Below are 24,716 nucleotides of genomic sequence, written 5' to 3'. Positions count from 1 at the left end.
GGTTCAATACAGAACAAGTACGCCGTGTTAGCAGCTAGACAATTCAGAATCACCTACTCGTCATGTGGTATAGTAGCCATCGGCCTCATATGGGTGCATCGCCAACCGCACGAGGTAATGAATCAATCATGCCAGCAGGGAACTGTGCAGGCCGGTGGTTGTGGTATTCTCAACTGAGACACGTTTATATGGACTGAAATGGGTCTCTTAACACGTATGTCACGGTCCCTCATAGGTGAACGCTACCACAAGCTTCTAGATGACCATGTGATGTCATTCGCTCGGTTGCAACATCCGGATGGTGACCTCTTCTTTCAGCAGGTCAATGCGCCGGCCCACTGCTCTAGGATGGCAGCAGACTGGTTTAATGAGCACTCCTCTGATCAGGTAATAATTTTCTGGCCATTACAGTCACCGGTCCTCAATCCCATCGAACACATCCGGAACCATGCGCGCCGACTACAGAGGTGCTCCGGGGCTCTGGCACCAACACAAATAATCTTGTGGGTGCATCGCATCACAAGAATTTTAGTTTGGATCCGTTTCTCTTGCGTTTAAGTCAGTCCTGTTACCGACTGAGGTAGGGCAGCCCCAACTTATCCTAATAGTACCGGCATGTTTTACTTTATCACAGCACAGCTCTTCATGACAGTGTTCATAAAAGATTTTAACTAAAAATAAACCAATCAAATATTGAGACTTGCCTGAAAACATATAGGCTAACACGTCCCGCCATTGATACGCACCCATAAATTTAGGAAAGTCGGCGTCGTTGTCTGGAACGCCATGCAATGACGTCTCCGGGCTGTGGACAATCTTCCGACCAATCTGCGAACTCTGTGGGAGACTTTACAGTAGATATGTATTGATATGCCACAATGCCGCGGCAGGTAGCCGCCGTTATCAGAGCGAAAGGTGGTACTACCAGGTATTAGGTAAGTGTCTCTAATTCAACTGGTGATCAGTATATATATATATATCGATAGATAGATAGTTAAAGTGATCCTTATTTTTTTCTTCCGAGTCTCGTCCGCTAAAATGGTCCCATATCAGACCAAAGTATTCTCTGAGGAGAAAAAGGTTAACTGAATAATATACCCCAAGCAACATCAAGTTTTGAATGCATTTTCAGTATACAATATGAGGCAAAGGCACCTTGTAAGTTTGGAACGGCTAGAGGGGTGGCATCATATCTTGAATAAAGGTAATGGAGGTAAAACTATCTATTACTGTATAATACCACAATAGCAGTCATCTTAAAGCCCACCAGCTTAGATTCAGGCCCAACAATTTAGTAGAAGGGTTCATGTGATGCCATTTTAAGCAGTTTATCACTACGAACACTAATCTGATTCCAAATTATGTATCATATAAAAATCGGCGTACCGAACGTAGAGAAAAGTACGAGGTCATGCTAAAAAATAATGTCTCATTTGTTTTTCAGAATGTAAGCAAATATTTGATTGAAAGTACTGTTGCATTATATTAATTACACTTCTGTCTTGACATATTGATCATACTGGAGTCCAACAGCTGGGGGAGCCGAAGCAGCATGTGGTGATCGAATTTCTTAAAACAGGAAGTATGTCCCTCTTTGACAAGCATCGAAGAATAGTAGTTGATGTCGCGGAGAATTGTGAAGATATCAGTACGCCAATACATTGTGCTGTTCGTGCTTGTCCAGAAAACTGCATGGGATCGAGCCTCGCCTCGGTTGACAAATAACAAAGTGAAAAGTTACACAGTACAACGGGTGAACAATATCTCAATATTGTTGATGAACTGATTAGAGAGAATCAGTACATTATGTAAGCAGAACTTGCTATAAACAGTGGTATCTCAAGGAATTTAATGCGGTCATTAATCGTAGATCTGGATTACGAAATTGTTTATGAATGGCGGGTGCGGCGTAAATTGACTTCTGACATGAAACAGAATATTTGCAAACAGTTGCTTCAGCGTCAAGGTGATGAGTTCTTGAACGATATTATCACAGATAATGAAACTTATGTATACCATATCCACTCTGGCGCCTCCATGAATATTGACACAAAGGATCGCTTGCACCGAAAAACTTTAAGACTGTGTTACCAGCAGGAAGGTTATGCTGACAGTCTTTTGGGACTTTTATGGTATAGTGAATATGGGTACGCAATTCTGATCAGTCCTGTAATACTTTTACAAAACTGAAAGCATGAAATCGACCAGTTTGTTGGTAACTGAAATTCACTAATTTAACACGGTAATGCTCTCCCTCACACTAGTACAAAGGCAACTGGGAAGATTCAGGTTGTTGGTTTCACTGTCATATCTCATTCTACATACAGTTCAGATCTGGCTCCATCAGATTTCTATTATTCTCCGAAAGTTAAGGAACACCTGAGAGGACTTCATTTTGAGTCTAACAATACAGTGAAGCATGAAGTCAGGGTGTGGTTTCGTTATCAAGATGAATATTTTTTTATAATAATGCGATTATGAAACTGATTACACGTTGGCAAAAAAGTGTTGATTTCTATAGCGAAAATTCTATTAGTGTACATGCGTTTGTTTTACACTAAACTTCAGTCTTTACACATAAAAGAAAAACAATAGGATTAATCACTTTTCAGCATTCCCTGGATTTGATATAATTTTTTGAAAAAAATCATACCCAATCATAAGTAATCAACTTAAAGTTACCATGAATATGGCAGTTAGAGGTGATATAGAGTATGATATATGATTACAGTGCTTTACTTGCCCCCTGTTTGTTAATTTTAGTTGGAGAAGAAAGATAATGTCTGTAGATCTCCATAAGTTAGGTAAGAGTGCAAATGAGATATTCAACCTCAGGACCTACAGACATTTGTAATTACCAATGTATTCGTCATCTTTACCATAGAGATAGACCTACAGGCGTCCACTGTTATGAATCATTCACATCAGAGTAGCGCACGTGCTGCAAGGATTGCGTTGACCAAAATAAATACGCGCACTTGATTCCAACATAAACCGTTGCAGAAGCAAAGTGTAATGGCGAAAGAAGAAAATTGGATCGACGATGCACGTACTAGATACTGCGCGAGAATCTGACGGTCTGGACCTACAAATGCCCAGGTTATCTAAATCCTAACTCCAACCCCTCCATGGCCGGTCCCAAACCTGTGTTGAGAAAGGAAGAGGAGTTGTTTCTGGGCACATGCATTATGGTGTCTGTAGTGCTGACAGGGGGGGATAGAACTTGGGAAGTTCATGGAAACACATTATTCTCGTATTTCCAGCTGGTAATGCTTTCTATCTATGGACTGCACGTTAAGGCTGGAGAACAACCTATTGGGGAATAAAGGTTTCGACCGGATATCTAAATAGTGACTAATCAGTAGCATTGTATCTGACAAGAAACCCCTTGAGTGCGAGGTCGGAAGTGCAATCTCTAGTAAGGCTCTTTTGAAAGTGTAGTGTGAACAATGATGACAGGAAAAATATTAGCTGCTAATGACTCACCATGTGCAGCGAAGAGCGACAGAAAGTACCTGTTCGAGAGGTGCAGAGATCAACCTACTATGGGATGTATGTATTACACTTTACAAAATGGACATCGTCGACATTCACGAAATGTTCGAAACAAATCATTAACTTGCATCATGAACACCTAATAAAAAATGATACGCCGCAGTGATCACAAACGCTCACACCATCACGAACGAAGGCGAACTTCTTGGGAATTACAAACTATTCATGGCGTTCAGCTACGTATCAACTCTTAAAGAATGCATATAGAATCATATTGGTATAACGGGTGCATTATGTTCCATCAGTTCTCATCTCCTCGTTGAAAGCTCACATTCTGTCTCCGAAAAATGCAACTATGTCATACCCTTGGATTCGGGAGGTAAAACTACGTAGTACTTGAACACGCATGCAAGAGGGATAGTTGGTGTGCCCGGGGGGCGAATTCAATCCCTACAGGGAGGATAATGTGGCAGGTCCTCAATTAGCGATTTGGGCGTGTTCTTGATTTCGGAATGGGACACCGGAATACTAACGCATTTTCGTACTTCAATAGTACTACGAGGAAGGATCAAATAAAAGCCCTAAAAATGCAATCAAATGCCGAAAAGTTGGATAATTGCTTCGATATGTAGCAGTAATATGCCTTAAGTTGCACTTAATGACCGACAGGTGGCAGAGTGTTGGTGAGAGAACGTTGAAAGCGACGGCGTAAGTACAAGATGACTGCCTCACTGTAGACATGCACCATGTTAGAACAGCGTTCGATAAACCGGTTTTTGAGCAGTGAAGGTATGAAACCAATTGAGATTCATCGCAGGATGACAGCAAAGTATGCTGGTTCGTATTTGTCTCTGTAGCAAATATACGAGTGGTATAGGAAGTTTAAAAGTGGCATAAGATCTATGGAGGATGCTCCTCAACCGGGACAGGCTCACCGCCTAGTGACCGATGAAAACAATGCGTTAGGAGAACAGCTTGTAGAGGAAAGCATGCGTCTTACGCTCAAAGAAATGGCTATAATCATCAATATTAGCTTTGATTCAGGTCAACACATTGTGAATAATACTCTGCATTTTAATATGGTGTCTGCAAGATGGGCCCCTCTTCCGTTGACTGCTGAATTGAAAGATCGGCGCGTTGACGCCTGTGAAGAACTTCGTTTCAACGCCAAAGGTGATGCATTTCTGGACAGGATTGTTACAGGCGTGAGACGTGGGTTCACTATCATCAACCAGAAACCAAAAAAGCGAGCAAAGGAATGGGGGCATAGCTCTTCACCGAAACCAAATAATAATAATAATAATAATAACAATAATAATAATAATAATAATAATAATAATAATAATAATAATAATAATAATAATAATAATAATAATAATAATTTCACACTCAACCATCAGCAGGAAAGGTCATACTCACTCTTCTGGGATGGAAAGGGAATAATTTTGGAACAGTATATGGAAAAAGGAGTGACAGTAACCAGTGCCTCGTATAAAAAAAACTGCTACAATTTCGACCAAAATGGTTCTTCCAACATGGTATCCATGCACTTCCGAAGCGCTGGAATACTTGCATCAACGTCAAAGGGACTACATTGAAAAATAAGAAGCAACATTTCCTTTTCATTGTTAAATTCTAAAATGTAATGCACTTTTAAGATTTTCATATGATCATCCCTCGTAATAAGTAAAAGAGAAAGTGGAATCAATACTTAGTTCCATGTTTTTAAGCGTTTATTGGGTGCAGGATCCAGAACTTTACCAATGGACCCGCCGCTTCTATATGATCACTGTTTTTAAAGAGAGACAGTCTACATCACCCATTGGGTCTGGTAATGTATAATGTAGCTCTACCGTAATTAGAAGTTACGAATTATTTGAACGGCCCTGGGAGAGTATGATGGTCCTTCCCAAATGATGACCTACACATACCATTGGGTTCGGAAGTACCTTAGTCACATCATTTTGCCATTGAACGATAGAGGTTGGAAGAGCCAGGAATGAACAAAAGCACCTCCCTAGGTATGTCTAGGGATCCCGGATTGGATTGGACTCTGCTGGGCTGGGCTCAAATCGTGGGATGCGGTAGCTGGTTCAGTCACTGACAGAAGGTGAAATTGCCTTATAACGCCCGGCTATTATGCTTACAGAGCAAGAAAGGACTTGACTCGCTAGCACGACAGCCTGGACAAGTAGGATAATTGATAAGCACTCAGGACTTCGGTTTGATCTACAGTGGACGTATTCCATTCCCTGGAGATTCTGGAGTGACACGTTTAAAATGTACTAAGGTCAACGAACAGACCTTGAAGATACACATCGTACATGAAGACAATTGAGTCCAAATACAGAGGAACTACGAACTGGATTTTTGATAGTTCCAGTCTATATAATACGCCGCCCGTCCACGCCATGATACGCCAGAAGAGAGTCATAAGAGTACATCTTGGTTCACAGGAAATCACCGACAAATAGATCTTCATCATTAAGGAGTTCTTGATTACCCAAAATGACTCCGTGTATATGAAACATTGTCCTAGGAAGCCACTGTGATCATTCTCATAGTGTATCCCGCTACGGAGAGACGTGGCAAGAGGTCACATATCACGGAATCAGAAAGCTCCACTTCTGCGAAACTGGACTGAAAATACGTGTTGTGAGCTACAAGTCTGATACTCTGACATCTGTTCTTCAACCTACCAGTCCTACCCTCTTTGTCAGTATCGAGTGAGTCTTCGACATTAATTACTGGCCTACGAATCTGTGTCACTACAAGTTTCGGACTTTTTGAATAACCTGTCGCTTATACACCTGTCAATGGACAATAAATATGTGCAGAACACACTCATACTCGCGCATAACACTTACCGATATGTACAGACAGTCAGCGCGTTGCATCAATTCGACAAACGTAAATTCTCACTTAGTAACAAGTTTCTGATATTAATAAAATTTATATATGAAGTAAGCAGTAGCGAAGCGTACTATGAAGCTCTGAGGCCGGGCCTACCCTGTTTTCTACCGTATATTTTCTTTATCTTTGGTTTCTTATAAAATAAAGTAAATACTTCAACATCTCGTGTTTTTTTTTCGGTAACAAAATAGTAGGTTGGAAACACTTTGAATCCCTTCCGTCTGAGCCTCACCAGCTCTACGGACAGGTTTACGGGCTTTGCTGCTCATGAAGCGAAGCTATTATCGCTGGGGGTTGCACGCATTGTTGGGAAGGTGAGAATGCTCGCCTCTGGGAGTTTAGTTTTAGCTGTAAAGGCCTTCAATGCTAATATGTTATGCAGAATAAGAAGTTTCTGTTAGAATTATGTATTTCTATTAGTGATAACTTGTTTAATTTAGGCATATACTCTTAGGAGTTATTCACCGTTGCTGTATTTTTCCTACATGGTGCCTGGTTAATAATAGCTTGTAGAAAATAAGTTTGATACATTAAACATATGTATAAATTTACCAAACGCTACGATCAGGATAAAATAATATTATTTGTGTGTAATTTTAGTTGTTTTCCATTTCATAGAATCAGTGGGATAGTTAAGATTTTGTTTGGGGGGTCTTGCTAACTTCATTTCTGGAAATGTGAAAATTCTATAATAGGCCTATGCAGTGGCGTATTTACGATTTTGTTTCGGGGGTAGCTTTGCTAACTTTCGGGGGGAATTTCCCTGAAAATGTGAAAATTATGCAAGATATTTAATATACTTTACTATAGTAAGTAAGATTTCGGGGGGGGGGGGGCTTAAGCCCCCCCCCCTAAATACGCCACTGGGCCTATGTATATAAAAGAATAAAAAGTTGCGATAAAATTTCGGTGAGTGCTTACGCCCGAAACCCAGCCCCTGGGGATGCGGTGGCTCAGTGGTAGAGCGTTCACCTCTGGTGCTTGGGGTCCCAGGTTCGATCCCAGCCCCCGCCAAGTGAACTTTGTGGTGGACAAACACCGTGCTCGTAGGATTTCTCGGGGTTCTCCCGTTTCCTCCCACTTTCTTCATTTCACCATTTCACTCATCTCTCATCATCACCGTCTCCTTTAGCCTAACCGGCATAACCGTGGGACGAAAAACTTAAAGATTTCATTTCATTTCATTTTCCGAAAGCCAGTCCCATAAATATGCCACTTCATAGAATACAATATTAAATATCTTACGTTGATTCAAATAAAGTTCCTTCTGAGCATTAACATTTCTAGTGAAGTCTTACAAGTGATGCATTAATTAACCGCAGTATTGAACTTACTTTAAAGCGAGAGTTGCAAGTAGCAAACGCTTATCCAAGAAATTTGACAACTAATTAAAGAATATGCTTTCTTTTTCTCTCCCTCGATTTTCAAATATGCAGGAAATGAAAACAGTAAGTGAGAAGGGAATTCTCCTCAACCCCCTGAAAATCCCAGATAGAAGAAAAAATGAAATGAATTTTTTGAGTTTTACGTCCCACGGTTATGCCGGATAGGCTAAAGAAGACGGTGATTATGAGAAATGAAAGAAAATGGTGGAATGAAGAAAGTGGGAGGAAACGGGAGAACCCCGAGGAAACCACACACGGTGTTCGTCCACCACAAATTTCACTTGGCGGGAGCAGGATTTGAATCCCCAGACAGAAGAAAGTATGAACTGCACTTTAAAATATTTGTAGTGGAGCTAAATGGGAATATTCCAATCACACATATTGCGTGTTTTCCCCATGTAAATATTTGTTGAATAATAATAATAATAATAATAATAATAATAATAATAATAATAGATTACTTTCCGTGCACTTATATTTCATTCTTTCTTGTTAAATTATGTGTATACATGCACATAAATTCAACTCTAAACAATGTTAGAAATACAGCTAAGAAAGCTCTTTAAAATAAATAAGATTTGGTAGTTTTTTAAAAAAACTCAATAAGGAATTAGAATTCTTACTGTAATTTTAAACATTTTGATACATTAAATGTTACTTGTACTATTAATTTGTCGGGCCTATCTTACTTGTGGTATTACGCTTCGCCACTGGAAGTAAGCAATAGTATTAAACTTCTAAATTCTATTTTGAGATGCATCTATTTTGAGAACTATTTTGAAAGTCAGTTGAGAGGCATGAAATGTGTGCTATTTTTTTTTTCATAATTGGTTTCGACAACATCTCTTAGGTTATTATAAAATTTCGACTTAATGTAAATTTGTAATTGTGCAAAGAATTATGAAACTTATTGATATAAGGACTGTTGGTTTATCAAACCTTTTGTCTATCATTTCCATTAAAACTTTTAAACAAGTAAATGAAATGAAATCTGTGAGTTTTACGTCCCACGGTTATGCCGGTTAGGCTAAAGGAGACGGTGATGATGAGTAATGAATGAAATGGTAGAATGAAGAAAGTGGGAGGAAACGGGAGAATCCGAGAAAACCCACGCACACGGTGTTTGTCCACCACAAAGTTCACTTGGCGGGGGCTGGGATCGAACCCGGGACCCCAAACACCAGAGGTGAACGCTGTACCACTGAGCCACCGCGGCCCCATTTAGAAAACTTTGGCTCTTGTACTGAATAAAATGGTAGAAACAGTTTGAAAATGTATATGAAGGGTAAACCTGTGAAATTTGTATACAAATTATGGAGTTAGCCACACACAATTGTTACCCACTGCATATAATTCCCTACCAACCTGGATCTCAAGGGGTACCAGATTATCCGATTATGTTGTGGAATCTGTGCTGTCCGTTGTGGAAAACCAAGAATGCCATTCGGTATATATGGACAACTTCTTTTCGTCATACAATCTTGCTTCCAATCTGAGACAAAGTAACATTTTCATGACTGGAACAGTCAGGGAAAATAGAAACGGAAAATGTCCTTTGATGTCGTCAAAAGAACTAATAGAAAAGGAAAGAGGATTTGTGGATACAAGGTTTGATCGTAATTCAGAAGTCAGTATGGTTAAATGGAATGATAACAAGGCTGTGACTGTTGTAACGAATTTTGAATCCGTTGATTGTGTGAAAACAGTAACACAAAATAACAAAGGACGTAAAGAAGGGCGTCAAAGTGCCTTCATGTATTGCTTCATATATCAAATTCAAGAATGGGGTAGATTTATTTGACAAATTGATGAGCAAGGTCAAGGTCAAGAAGTGGTATTGGAACTTATTTACGAATGTTGTTGAAACTGCTTTACTTACTGGATGGAAACTTTATCAGATCTTGGACTTAGATAATTTGGATCTTCTAGAATTTCACAGAAGTGTTACAACGGCATTGTTCTCACAGTCTGCATCGACAAGACTTCGTTCGAGGCGACAGGGACTATACAGAAGGTGTTCGGAAGCACGGAAAACTAGCAAACATACCCTAATACGAAATGAGAAAGTAAAGCTAAGAAGATGTCAAGGATGTCCAAAAAAGCCGATAACATCATGTCAGGAATACCAGGTTGACTTATTTGCTGTTCTGTGCTTTGATAATTACCATCGTTAGTGTAACAGTGCTGTGTAAAGGTGCTAAGACACATTGTACGGGTATGTAATCTTGCAAACGTTGTTTAATAAAACTTAGTAAAAATTAGATATAATTGTGTTTATTTTTTAGAATTGTCAACCCAAAAGGCCAATGTCCTATATATAGGACAAGCTGTACCGGGCGTATCCCGGTACATACAATCAAAACCTATTTTTCTTTTGGATATGTGTCCTATGTAAGAGAAAATATGTAGCACTCAATCAAAAATATGCATTAGAAAAATTATGGCATCAAATGGGTTAAGCGAAAACAAACAACAGATATAATCTGCTACTTGACAATGTACTGTTTCATATAGTATATAAGTAACTAATATCTGGTGTAGTAAAAAATAATCCATTATTTGGCCAATAGATGGCTTCAGTGACCTGTATCTCGCGTTGTATAAGTCCGATCAGGTTCAACGTACTACAAGCACTGTTCAGATAGTTGTGATGAGTTGACTCAGTATTGTGAGAGCGCGACTCAAAATGGACATTAGCAAAGAGAAAATACGCTATATTTTACAGTTTTTCTTCGATAAAGGCGAAATCACAAGTCAGGCGGCTGCAAATGTGAATAGTGTTTATGGTCCTGATACTGTAACAGCCAATCACGCGCAATTTTGGTTTCGTCGATTCCGTTCCAGTAATTTTGACGTCAAAGATGCACCACGCACTGGAAGGCCAAGTGTCGAAAATGCCGATAAAATCATGGACATTGTCGCGTCCGACCGTCACGTAAGCACTGTGTCGATTGCCCAAGAGCTAAACATTGCACAAAAGACCGTGTGGAACAATTTGCATAAGTCTGGATACAAAAAGAAGCTTGATATGTGGGTGCCACACGAGTTAACGCAAAAAACCTCATGGACCGAAATCGCAACAAAATTGACCCATTTCTAAAGTGGTTGGTGACTGGCGATGAAAAGTGGATCACTTACGACAACGTCACGCGAAAACGTTCGTGGTCGAAGCGCGGTGAGCCGGCGCAAACGGTGCCCAAACCAGGATTGACGGCCAGGCAGGTTTTGCTGTGTGTTTAGTGGGATTAGCAGGGAATTATCTACTATCAGCTGCTCCCCTACGGCCAAACCCTTAACTCGGAACTGTACTGTCAACAATTAGACCGTCTGAAGACAGTAATCGACCAGAAGCGGCCAGCTTTCGCCAATAGGAGAGGCATTGTGTTCCACCAGGACAACGCCAGGCCACTCACATCGATAGTGACTCGCCAGAAGCTCCGAGAGCTTGATTGGGAGGTTCTTATTCATCCACCTTATAGTCCGGACCTGGTACTGAGTGATTACCATCTGTTCCTCTCCATGGCGAGCATGTTTGCTGGTGAAAAAGTCGCTTCAAGAGAGGCTTGTGAAAATCGACTGTCTCAATTTTTTGCCGCTAGGGACAAGGGTTTCTATGAGAGAGACATCATGATATTACTTTCCAAATGGCAACACGTTATCGAACAAAACGGCGCGTATGTGACCTAAATCGGATCATTCTAACTATGGTAAGTCAAGCCTTCAATGTCATGCCAAAATAATGGATTACTTTTTACTACACCAGATATGTTCCAACAGAATAACTATTTCTGTGGCCTACCGGAGGTTAAACGCCGCATTCACAAAAGTACTCCATTGTCATCTCTCCGTAGCCAACTGAATCCGCTAACTTTGTATTTCTATTTCTGCGAGACTCATCTTTATTTTGTCCTCCTATCTGCGCCTAGGTCTTTATGTTTGTATTTTGCCGATTGGATTCCTAGTTATAATTTTGAAAACATTTATTATTTATTCCACCCTGATTACATGACCTGCCCTCCTGAACTTTCTTGACTTAATGTCCATTCAATATTGGGGAAACCGTTTCTCGTGATGAAGTTTCTGGTCTGAACTGTGCCGTTCCTTGTTATGAAGTTTTAGTATTTCTGTCACTTTTAAGTTAGAATTTTCACCTTTATATTTTATTTTCGAATACTTTCAGTTTGTGTTGTGTCCTGAAAGTAAGCGACCATGTTTCGTAACCATACAGTACATCAAACATAATTATACGTAGTTTGATATATTTTAAACTTTAAATTATTCGTCAGAATTCGTGAAAACAAAGAATTTGAACTGAATAATAATCCTAATTCCTTCTTCCTTTGAGATTAATTTTTTCGTGGATGAAGTTTTGGTCTCAATGTTGGTCCTAGATAAATATCCACTTTGTTGAAAGTATTGTTTGATATTTTAAAGTATTCATAACTTTACCGGTATTAAGTATTAAGTATTTACGGTCACACCGAATTTCCATGTAATATTTTCCTCTGGATGTTTAAGTAAAAAATGAAGTAGGCGAGGATGATAAAGGATTTAGTATTCTTCGGGATGAGTTTGAAAAAGTTATATTTGAGATTAAGAATGAAAAGGCAACCAGGACAGGTAATATACCAATTGAATTCACTAAGAATATGGGAGACAAGGGCACGAAAGTATTGTTTCGACTGTGCAATCCCAGGAGCGTGGCCAAAAGACTTCCTGAAGATGATCAGGATACCGATGGCTAAGAAATCGAACCCAAATAGATGTGAAGATTATAGAACTATTAGTCTCATATCTCACAAGGGAACCTTCCGAAAATCATAGTTGCAGTGAAAGATGTGGCCTATGCCAATTGAAAGAGCTGTAACAGAGATGAGCATTCCCAAAAAATTAGCTGCCCATAGCAATAGGTTCAAGAAATATAAGGGGTGGAAGTTTGGGAAACAGCAAGTTTGGACAAGGGAGAAAAGTGCAAATTCCGCCAAAAAGGGGGGCACGGCAAAATACAATGCTGACAAGTGATGTATAGAAAGAGACTTGCCACAATAGGGAACAAATGAAGGCCACCAGTGGGGTTAACCGTGTTGCCAACTGCAATGAAAAGTATATGTTTTGCAAAGAACACTATATGAAGTGAGTGCAATATTCAGTGTCAACCTGTCATGTAGAACATAAGATATGGCCGGGCTGTGCATATTAGAATGAAGAAAACAAGAAGCACCGACTATGCAGGAAACCGACGTCCCTAGAGTCGAAAAGAAAAACGAGTTCCAAAGTTGGTAACATTGGCCATGAACATCCAGACAAGTCTAATATAGTTAGGCCACTCGCTTCACAAAAAGAAAATTCCGGCAACAGGCATCACTCGGAATGCATCAATGTTAGAGTGATTGAGGCAATGTCAAGTCGGGGAACATGAAATGGTTGGGTTGAGCCAAAAACCGATAATAGAAGTAGTGAGCATTATGTCATGGTTGGATCGTATGTGGGAATATACAGGGTGTCCCACCAAACTTTGTGACCTGGAAGATTTGCGAAACGAACAAAAATGTGACGGATCCAGTTGTGCAGGAATGTATCAATGTCAGGGGGTGATAAAAGTCTGTGAGAGGCAAGTGCCCCCAGGATCCCCATAATAGGGCCCCAGGAGCCAACTTCAAACTTTCAAATGGCAACAGGGACCGAGTGGTAACTCTCTTGATATATCATGCAATGTGCAACAACACCTATAGGAAACATTTGTTATATGAAACATGTTTTTCAAAATAGCCGATACAAATATATGTTGTGTCTTAACATTGCATCGAACATTGTGATCTCAAATTGCTGGGAAGCGAAAAGAAATGTTGCAAATCCAGTTGCACAGGAATGTACTCATGTCGAGGGCCAAGAAAACTTTGTAAGAAGCAAGTCCCCCAGGGCCCCCATTATAAGGCTCGAGGGGTCAACCGCAACATTTCAAATGGGAACAGGGGGCGGATGATATTTCTCTGGATAGATACAACACCGCCTATAAGAAACATTTGTTTTATGAAGCACGGGTTTCAAAATGGCCGCCAAAAATGCGCGTTGTTCTTGTCACCGAGCAGATATTTTTGGCGGTCATTTTGAAATCCCATATAGTAAATATTTCTGATATGCGTTGTGGCATATTCCAAGATTTATCGAAAGAAATATAACTCGACCGATGGTGCTATTTGAAATTTTGAAGTTGGCCCCTGGGACCCTATGATGGGGACTTGGGGGCACTTGCGTCTCAAAGAAGTTTGTCGCCCGCTGACGTGGGTACATTCCTGCACAACTGGATGTGTCACATTTTTTTTCGCTTTAAAAAGTATTTCAGTCGCAAAGTTAAGAGGGACACTCTGGATATATCTTATAGGCGGTGATAGTACTGCTGACAGCAACACACAGTAGATCAAGCCTTTGATTATGTTTGCTTTCTACAGGTGTGGGTATGTGATAGAAAGACCGAAGGTTCTGACACCTCTAGAGTACTGTTTCGAGACATTCACAGGCGATCATTGTACATGTGTGACGGATTGGCAGTATTCCGCTGTGCTCACTGCAAATGTATCTTCGGTTTGGACCATTGTCTCATCGAACAATTGCACGTACAATGTGACGAGCATGTACAAATGATGCGGAGGCTAATGCCTGTTGCCGAAATTTTCTTTGTGTGAAGCGAGTGGCCTAACTATATTAGAATTGTCTGGATTTTCATGGCCAGTGCTGCCAACTTTGGAACTCGTTTTTTTCGACATTTTTCGACGTCGGTTTCCTGCATAGTTGGTGCTTCTTGTTTTCTTCATTCTAATATGCACAGCTCGTGATCAATGTGGCGCATTATGGCCACTCCGCCTTTCCCGTATTTTTCATACTTCTGTTTTTTCTATTCTCTTTTGTTAGATTGTACCACTGATTATACACTCATATCTTATGTTCTACATGACAGATTGACACTGAATATTGCACTCACTTCATATAGTGCTCTTTGCAAAACATTTTTTTTTCATCGCAACTGGCAACACTGTTAACCCCACTGGTGGCCTTCGTTTGTTCCCTATTGTGGCAAGTCTCTTTCTATACATCACTTGTCAGCATTGTATTTTGCCGTGTCCCCCTTTTTTGCGAAATTTGCACTTTCCCCCTCTTGTCCAACTTTGCTGTTTCCCGAACTTCCACCCCTTATATTTCTTGAACCTATTGCTATGGGCAGCTAATTTTTTTGGGAATGACCATCTCTGTTACAGCTCTTTCAATTGGAATAGGGCACATCTTTCACTGCAACTATCATTTTCGGAAGGTTCCCTTGTCAGGCAGCTAAAATTCTGCTTCGAATTCTGAACAGAAGGTTGTATGGAAGAACAAATGAAAAAGTTGAGGAGGAACAATTCGGGTTCAGGAGAGGTAAGAGAGATCGCTGAAAAGTTTATAGAAAAAGGGAAAGAGATGTACATTGTATTTATTGATCTAGAAAAGGCTCTTGACCGCGTGAATTGGGAATTTTTGTTGGGATTTCTAAAGAAGATTAGGTTGGAATGGAAGCATCGAGATTCATAAGAAACTTATATATGAATCAACAAGAAAGTGTTAGGACAGGGGAGGAACTGATAGAGGAGATTGCAATTGTAAGAGAAGTTCGACAAGAATGCTGTCTCTCGCCCAGAGGTGTATAGGGCCACCGAGCTACCGGGGGGCGCCCGGTGCGCCTCCCAACGAATCGCCCCCAAGATGCAACAAATAAAAGAAAATTTCGGACTGAATGGACCAAGAAGCTTTAAATCGTGAAACTCGATGTGGCATTGTGGAAAGAAAACAAAGCTATTAGAAGCAGATGCTGATGCCTACAGAAAGGTCACATATCTATTTAGTGCCTCCAAACTTACAAGAGTATCAACTACTGACTGCCAACAGACTGAACACAGTAGGCATATTGAAATTAGCGATCCCACCTCATCTGCCACGAATACTACTGTCAGAGTGGAAAATGAACAGGAAAGCTCTAGTTTCATGAATGCTGAAATTACTGCTCCCACCACATCAAATGTCACTGTCAGAGTGGAAAATGAACAAGAAGGTTCCACTTCCATGAGTCTTGAAATTAGTGTACTTCCAACCTAAGGTACGATTGGTTGCTGTCAAATAAGAAAATGAACAGAAAAGTTCTAGTTCTAGTGATGCCGATTTCGAAATCAGAGAAAACATTGAATAGCGTAATGCCGCAGGGAACAGAACAACGAACTCTTTCATACATTCACAAGACAATGGTATCCTCAAGTTTTTGAATTCCATCCTCATCAACCAAAATCAAGCATACCTTTTAACCTTGAGGTTGCTTATTAACGAGCAGATAGCACCAACAGGGCTTAGCTGTTGCTCAAAATGCGTGTGTGTGCGTGCAGCGTGCACAGTATATTCTGCAGATTGAACAAATGAGTTTCTTAAAGGTTCTGTACGCCACTTTCGCAACACTAAACACGCTTATCAGCGAGTAAGAGAGCACGAGTCTTCCAAAATACATCAGACCAGAGCAGTTGTGCTATTCTAATTTTCTCTCTCTCTCTCTCTCTCTCTCTCTCTCTATCTATCTATCTATCTATCTATCTATCTATCTATATCTATCTATATATATATATATATATATATATATATATATATATATATATATATATATATATATATATATATATATATATATTGTTATGATGTTTTGTTTTTCTGGGATTGGCGTAGCAATTGTGTACACTTTCTTTTGTGAAATCGTATTTGAGATCACTCCTCCACTCTCCACCCAGTATTACAAAGTTGTTTCGGAGTCCAACTCCCTTTTAGCCTCGGTATTGAAAACGTCTTTGGCCTACTGGTTCGAAGATGATGAGAAAGTGCACTAACAGTGGTAGAGCTTGTACTGGAGATCGAAACCCAGGTAACATATGAAGACTGTGAGCTGAATCTAGATAGGTGGGATAACTTGACTAAATTAAAGAGACCATTCCATTTTACTTTTTATTTATAAAAATAAAATAAAAAAAATAAAAATGAGAATACAGATGAATTTCACAATTCGGTTACTTTGGAATTACAACTGGAAAGTATTACTACATCACGTAAATAGGAGCACAACCCCTACACTACCCAATGGGTGCTAGAAGGTTTTTATGCTAAGCCGCGATTTATTGAAAGTAGTGAATTTGATAGCCCGCACTTGCAACTTGCATTGGCCCGTAAGGAAAAATGATAATTCTTGAAAAGGGAATTTGGTCTCATATTGAATTTAAAAACTTTTTCACTAACAAATCTCAAAGTGCTCATCCCGAGTTGAGGGGGGAACTTAGAAAAAATAATCACATACCTGATTTTCTGAAGAGCGTCCCGAACAAGAGCGAAGTACACTGGAGGTCGGCAGGCCGCAGAATCAACCGGAGCGGCGAACAAGCCTCGTTTATATAGGCGTTACGTCCCACGCATTTCTGCCAGTTTCTGACGTAGCTCGAACGCTACGTCACGAGCCTCGGCGAGCTTGGAGAACCTATTCTCGCGCATGCTCAATAGTGGCAAAGACATCCAGTTTCTCTATGATTTTTCCCTATCACGCCGGGGTTGGAATTCCTATTTTACATTTATTTTTACAGTTTTTTATTTCACGCATAGCTCCAAATACATAATAGATTTCATGTATTTATCGCTTGCGTGGTATTACCTAAATATTACATCCGGGGACCCGGCGCTGTGATCTGAGTAAATCAAAGCCAGGGTCATACCACTATTACATGTGTGAGGGTTGGTGTCAATGAGGCATCAGGTTGCTAATTCAATCTGAACCTCAACTGACTCCGTTCTCCCTTTCTCTCTTTTCCTTACTGCACACACAATTTGAAAAGCGCGGGCATCTCGCCCCATAATTTGAGTCCGGCTTAGGACTTCGAGGCACAACTGTGTAACAGTTATCCGCCGACCTCGGTAAAAAAAAATAAACAAAAAAAATGTCAAAAGTTATCTTCCTATTATTTATATCCAAATACAGAAACGGCTGTCCAAGGCAAGTTGCTGGGAGTTAATGGGTTAAGGTAGATGGGCCTCACGTAAGGCGCTAAAGAACTAAAAACAAAAGTGTGGAGATTATGAACGGATAAATTGCAAAAGAGCGGGATTGTAAGATTTCATGTGTCATACTATAGTACGTTTAAATGTACACAATTCCACTAACAGAACGTTAGATTGAAATATGTGGGATGAAACCTTACAATCATGGAATCCTTCTAGCTTATAATTATCAAGAGGTTTTCGTGTGAACTCACAATAGTAGATTTTTTTAAAACCAATTCCTAACCAGATTATTAAGCATGACTTCGAACCGAATATGAGTACCACTTCTAGTGTTATAAAGAAAATTAAGATTTTGTGAGTTCACTGATTTGCTAAGTACAATTATATTTACTGTACTGAGTACCATTACAGTCATACGTGTTAAATGTGATTGTCTCAGGCTAATAATTTTATTCAACTATAAATGAAAGAAATTCAACATTAACTACACTCAAACAAATGTAGCGTGAAGCGCTTTAAAGTTTGACTGAAATGGACGATAAAGTTACAAGAGTAATTTTCATTGGTTATAGTATAGTCCAAAGGGGAAATACATGCAATGATATAGAATAGTACACTCAATTGTGTTGGCTTTAATTTTTAAATTATTGCGGGGTTGTGCCTTACAGTTTGTGAACAAAATTTCTTATGTTGTTCCAATATACCAGTTATACTTCATCAAGCATAGGCTATACTCTCCTTTCCAGAATCAAGTGAATATTTTATGACATGTAAGGAAAATCAACTTTGGAAGTATTTAAGTACAACATTACATATCCTGTAATATATATTGCTTGTAATATAAAAACGATTGCATCCTAAAGGCTTAACTCACGTATGTAAAATAACTAGCAATTGACTAATGATCAACTAGCGGTTAAAACACAATACTTGATAAATTTTCAAGTGCGTCTATACACATGTTATGTTAAAACTCATTCTAATGTTATTGAGGATTAAATCTCACATTATTAGCTATTGCTCTCTACATTGGTTGCAATAAGTATAATATATTACAACTTTACTGTATAGCTCTGTTCGATACAAATGATCACAGTATGTATATCTGTTTTTATAAACTTTTACTAAGTCTGTTTGCTATTTCGACCTCGATTTGGTTTTCTCATCCTGTGTGGTAGGCATTACACTAGACACATTGACATTTACGTATACTGACAATGTACTGACATTACAATCGATTAGCGCATTTTAGCGCACCTAAGGATTACATATAACAACTCTAGACTTCTTTCATGAATCCATGAGGGGTTGTGTCAGTACGGGGGAGACTGAATAGTCGAAGGACTGACCCTATGGTTAGTGTGTTAGTTTACGCCCTAATGGCCTATGATAATAACAGATACGAATTCTAATAGTCAGGGGTGCAGTTACGTTTACTATACTAGAGTACATGCGTTTACAGAGGACTGTATAACGTTTCTTGTATAATTAGGGGGGAATGTTAGGGGGGTTTATAGGTTAGTAATGTTAGTATTGCTAGTATTCCTATTCTTATTATTACGAAAAATAGTATTAGCATTCGTATTTTATGTCCCTTTTTTTAATACAACTCGAAATCGAGAGGGATTTCTTTGTGGTTACAAAGGAAATTTACGAAGTCAAGTTACATCATGTTTCATCATGTTCTTGGTTCTTGTTGTTTTAGAGGATAGATTTTTAAACACAAAAGTTAACCACAACATAAGCTATGGTTGATATGTTTTTAAAACACACCGGAAGTATGTTCCGTTCTTTCTTTTAATTCAACTAACCTTGACTGATAACAACCATAAGTTTCCGTTTGTGGCGAACTTTTCTGTTTTTAAATCTTAAATACATAGTGTAAGTAATTTAGTTATGCGGAGAATAATTCTATATGGAGACGTCACGGTGACCTGTTGTTGAGCAACAGTTGATTACAATGTGCAATGGATAATTTAATAAATTACTTCCTTGTCTTTTTCGCTTATGTGTGTGCCAAAAGATAACTATACAGAGGGTTCCAAAAATTACGGTCTTTAACATGGTGGAATGAGAATGTGGGAACTCAATTACCATACTCACATATAGGTTTCTTTAAATGTCTAAACACAAAACTTGTGTTTTTACTTGACCAAACAATAGGATTTTAATTTTTATATTCAAACAATAACTGTCCATGGCTTTTGGTACATTATATCATGCTTACTACAATAAAACTGAGTTATTTCATATATTGAGAAAGTTTTAAAGTCTCTTGACGTTGCTTACAGTCTTCTTAGGATTTGTCACAACGCTGATTTGAAAGGAGTTTTTATTACTTTCACATTGAGTATTATCACTCGTTCAAATTTCTGTGCTTGTCCTGGTACGAGAAGAGTTTTTCACCTGTAAGCAATGAACTGATGTAGGTAAATAGGAGTCTGTTCGTAGATAAGCGAGATTTCCTTGTTACTGCAGAAGTTTATATATTTTGTGGTACAAAGAAAGTTTTGTATCCGGATGAAAGTTCAGATTTTATAGATAACTGTTGTCCACTATCAAACAGTGATGGATCGAAACAATAACAATAGTCAATTTCCATATCGTCCCTCTGGGTCAGCCCTGGATGGGGCCGACATGCTGTGATCTGGATCCTTGGATACCTCCAGATACTAGGTCGGTTGGGGGGGGGCCTTACTCTAGACATCACACTGGGAAGGCAATGGATAGAGATCTGCAATCAAAGAGACTATTAGACTACATAATCATTAATGCGTTACATATTAACCTTGGCGTATGCAGAGTACTTATTTATATAGGCAGTTCCACTGTATCCTTCTATTAATTGTTCATTTTTTTTAACTGGGCTGACCACACATCAGCTTAAAGAAAGGTATAGTGATCGATGGAACCTACGAAGGTTACCAAAATGCTTTTCGTTCAGATGTCCTAAGTGTGCTGACCACACATCGTTAGAATCTAGGCATAGATAGTTGTCTAGATAATGTCTAGGCAAAGATACCTGTTTAAATAATGTAATAATATCTCTATGGGATTAAGGCTCAATTTTATACCATGAACAAGTTAGATCATAAGTCTGGAAATAAGTGTATGTGCGCTGACCACACATTACTATTAGGATGCCTCTCGGGTTTGAGCGGTAATGATGCGAAGAGAAAGATAACATCCTGGTGGAAACAAGTTCTTCACAAGATGATTGATTTACCAAACTTGGTTTGTTTCTTCATTAGTGGAATAATAATGAGGGAGGAAAGTGAATTATTAAAATATCCTTTTCATTTGCTGCTATGATTAATATGTGATGAATCATATGGTGAGTAAATCCATGGTACTTTACAAGATGAGCAATACCTTGTTTGTTATGAGTACGTCAGGATGTAATTGCCTTATTGACATACATTTGCAGTATATTTTGTTTTCAGATATAGTCTGGCTGAGGAATAGCGTGTTAAGAGAAGTTTGACTTTAGCCAGCATGGCGGAAGTGAGCTAATTATACAACTTGGTGTAATGATAAGTGGCTTGTAAATTATCAGCTCAGCTGAGGAATGTTCGGAGAGAGTGGGGACAAGGGGGTTTTGCATCGCAACTGAGAGAATACATGTAGTATACTGTTACAGACGCCGGCTTCAGACCAGGGACATCTTAACATTGTCAGATAAGTATATTTGCATTGTTTTCCTAATTTAGAGGATACGAGTGGTCAGTCGTTTATTTGGATTGCTATGCATGAGTACGAAAAGTTTGTTGTATACGGTCTTTTATACCTTGAAATGTTAATATTATTTTACCCCTTTTTTTTTAATTGAATTTTAACAAGGATACAGCGTAGCAAGTTGATGCCATACTTTTAAGTTACTTCGTAAACCACAGAACTTTTAATCACAGGTTAGATTCAACAAGATTTAATTAAATTTAATTATACCTTTGCAAATATGCTAGTTAAGAGAATTAGTTCCAAAGTATCATCAAAATTTGTTAATTAATTTAACTAAAAATTTTAAATTATCTCAAGCAGACTGATATAAATTTCTGGCAATTAATTGAACTAAACATTTAAAACAAACTCAAACAAACTGATATAAATTTTAAACATGTAATGTTTCATCTCTGCAATCCTTTTTCTAGTTTTTTACACTTTATTACAACTTATGTACCCATAGTGTTCAAGATAAGACTTATGTCACAATAGGGCATAACCAGCATTTGAAAAAAAAATCTTAGTTAACATGCATATATATTTTCTTTCATTATTGTACGCTGATTTCCTCTTCTTTTTTTTAAATAGTGTCTTACTAAATCCTTGATAATATGCTGTCTCAATTGTTATAGATTTCTTGGATTGTTGTCTCAATTGTTATAGAATGTAAGGTTTTGAGCTTTGTAAAGTTAATTATTGACAAATGAGGCCCTCAAAGGAGGCAGTCTTATCTTGGGCACATTTTGATTTGTTCATTATATTGCATCCCCTTTTGTAGGTAGCTTAGTAAGAATAACAAAGGAAAATGTCAAATTCCTTTTTTTTGAAATAAATTGACATTCAAGTGATGAAAAAAAATTAACTTTAACCTACAACAAACATAAGAAATGTAATTGAATAGTCAGTTATCTCCAAGTAAATTGATAATCAAATGATTAAAGATTAATAACTTTTAACAAAAATATAAAAAAGGAACATGAATACTCAGTTATTTCCAATGCGCAGGTCCTTTCACTTCTTCCCACCTGGGCAGGTTCTGCTGCTAGATTTCTGAAAGGAAAGACCTGAAACGAAAACTCTCACACACACACATAGTATTATAGATTGGACGCTGGGACCTGAAGTTGAGTGTAGTGTCCCGGCTACTTAATAGTCGAAATTTATCGAACTTGGTAGTTAAGACATGACTGGAGTTAACTAACAGTTACATTTATCTAATTTCTCAAAATTAAGTATGATGCTAATTATTGCACTGTGCTAATTATTAAGTATGATAACCAACGAGTTTAAATAAGACCTTAACTTTATGGTTCATATTTTTTCAGCTTATTGGGGTATACGTATCATCCTTTTCTCGAAGAACGCACAGGAAAGAAAAAAAAAGACTTTATGTTTCCAGAGACAATGAGGGGAGGTTTCCTGTTACGGGGTAAGTACTATCTCCCTGAATTAATAGTGTATTATTTTTGAAACATGCGTTTTCCTTTTCTTCACGTCAAATTACCAATTCGTTTTACTAGTGAGTGTTAACATAGTTCAGTGCTGAACTCGAGTGCAACGAAATCGCAGTTCATAACCTGGGAGTATCTCATACCGATTTTTATTATTACTGAATTAAGTGAAAGCCACAATGAAAGATAGTGATCAAAGCTGCTTTTGCAATATCTGTGAAGTTAGTAAGTGTTTCCTTAAGGAAAACGAAAACAAAAACGGTGTTTTGTGCGCGTCACTCATACAAAAAGTGCGTGAGTCGGGATTCGATCTCCGACTTATCTGTTCCCTTTCAAAGCTGGATACAATTGCGTAACTGCCAATAATTACTGATAATTGAGATCATTTTTCTTACAACGAAATTAATTTTGACAGGAATACTCCGGGTCTCGAACTCGGGACCCCTAGTGATGATATGTGGTAAACTAAGTGTCTATTGAAAGTATTTGATTCTAACCTACTTTCACATAACCAATTCAAATACAAGCTTGCGCTCGTGAGGAGCGCTCATTAAGATATAGAGCTAAAGAAATGATCCATCGGGGGATCGAACCAGGAATCGTTTAGAATCAATAGCTTAACTGAAACTATGGTGTATCCCAATCGTGATGATTTATGCAACAACATTATTATTATTCATTTCGTTGTGATGTCATTTCCCTATTTTTTTTTTATTTATCTATTCTCCCGTTATACATGTTGGTGTGTATAGAGCTACACGCAACAACATCCTGAGTCCTTGTTAGCAGCTGGACTCACTTCCGTCACCCGATAAGAGGTGATTTGCTTTTAGTTTTAACGCTGAATGAAAGACGAGTGTTGAGGAAGTATCCGTGAACGTTAAAAATTTTGCATCAACCAAAATGCTATTCGATTAATTTTTAAGTTTTTTAAAGAATACTAGTTTTGTTTGTTTATTTTGACATTGTATTTCACTTAAAATTATAAACACTGTCACGTTCTTATATTTATATTCTAAAGTTCGTGAAGCAGCGTTTTTCCACCTATTAAACAGGGCCGCTTATGGAGGGGGCCACCAATTTTTTAAAAATTCCCTGACTTGTAGTTTTAACATCTTGTGACGGGTATAATCATAAGTTTTATTCTGAATAGAATTAAGTTAGTTTAAACCAGATTCATTAAAAACAAGTTGACAGAGCTCGAGTGTCCTTAATGTGAGTCATGTAGAGTATGAAGGATTCTGGTATTCGGGTCTTGATATTCACCACGTCCTGATGTACAAGTAATGATTTTCCTTCAGTGTTTTACTATTATTATTAATATTATTATTATTACCAGTGATAGCGTGGTTTAATACCCTTCTGCGGTATATTATCAGCGTTGTGTGCCTTTTAATCAAATCAAGCCAAAATTTTAACTTGTATGAAGGCAGTTACACAGGGATAATTGTAAAACACGAGTATAATGGTGTAGTGGTAGGACAACATCTGGGAAGTTCCTATAACCCACAATGATGTCATTTTTGTAACCGTTACTTTACATAATATGGCGATAGTAATATACTCAAGTTAGTTACAATCAGCGGGTTCTAGCCCATTACCCAATGATGGGAGGACAGAAAAAAATGGGGGGGATCAATCTACCCCCAAATGTTCTTACGAAATACATATAATAACCTTAACGCTAAGTATTCTTATCATT

General features: G+C 38.4%; 2 protein-coding genes and 1 long non-coding RNA gene across 3 annotated transcripts in view; 2 read left to right on the top strand and 1 right to left on the bottom strand.

The window, feature by feature from the left end:
• Positions 1–24,716, bottom strand: part of LOC145675172 (uncharacterized) — a 106,526-nt gene that overhangs the window by 35,401 nt on the left and 46,409 nt on the right. The gene's annotated exons all lie outside the window — the stretch shown is intronic.
• LOC145679154 (histone-lysine N-methyltransferase SETMAR-like) lies at positions 10,480–10,893 on the top strand. The gene has a single exon (XM_081749745.1). It carries the CDS (start codon positions 10,480–10,482, stop codon positions 10,891–10,893), a length of 414 nt encoding a protein of 137 aa, XP_081605871.1.
• Positions 17,055–24,716, top strand: part of LOC145675176 (uncharacterized) — a 58,346-nt gene continuing 50,684 nt past the window's right edge. The window contains exon 1 of the long non-coding RNA XR_014129110.1: positions 17,055–22,992. This is a non-coding gene — a long non-coding RNA (uncharacterized LOC145675176). The remainder of the gene's footprint in view (positions 22,993–24,716) is intronic.

The sequence above is a fragment of the Thermobia domestica genome, chromosome 2 (genome assembly GCF_964235325.1).
Source record: "Thermobia domestica chromosome 2, izTheDome1.hap1.1, whole genome shotgun sequence".
Lineage (NCBI taxonomy): Eukaryota > Metazoa > Arthropoda > Insecta > Zygentoma > Lepismatidae > Thermobia > Thermobia domestica.
This window is presented reverse-complemented; position numbering and strand designations above follow the sequence as displayed.

Excerpts from the sequence above, each read along its gene's own strand:
- LOC145679154 (XM_081749745.1), top strand. The coding sequence starts at position 10,480 with ATGGACATTAGCAAAGAGAAAATACGCTATATTTTACAGTTTTTCTTC.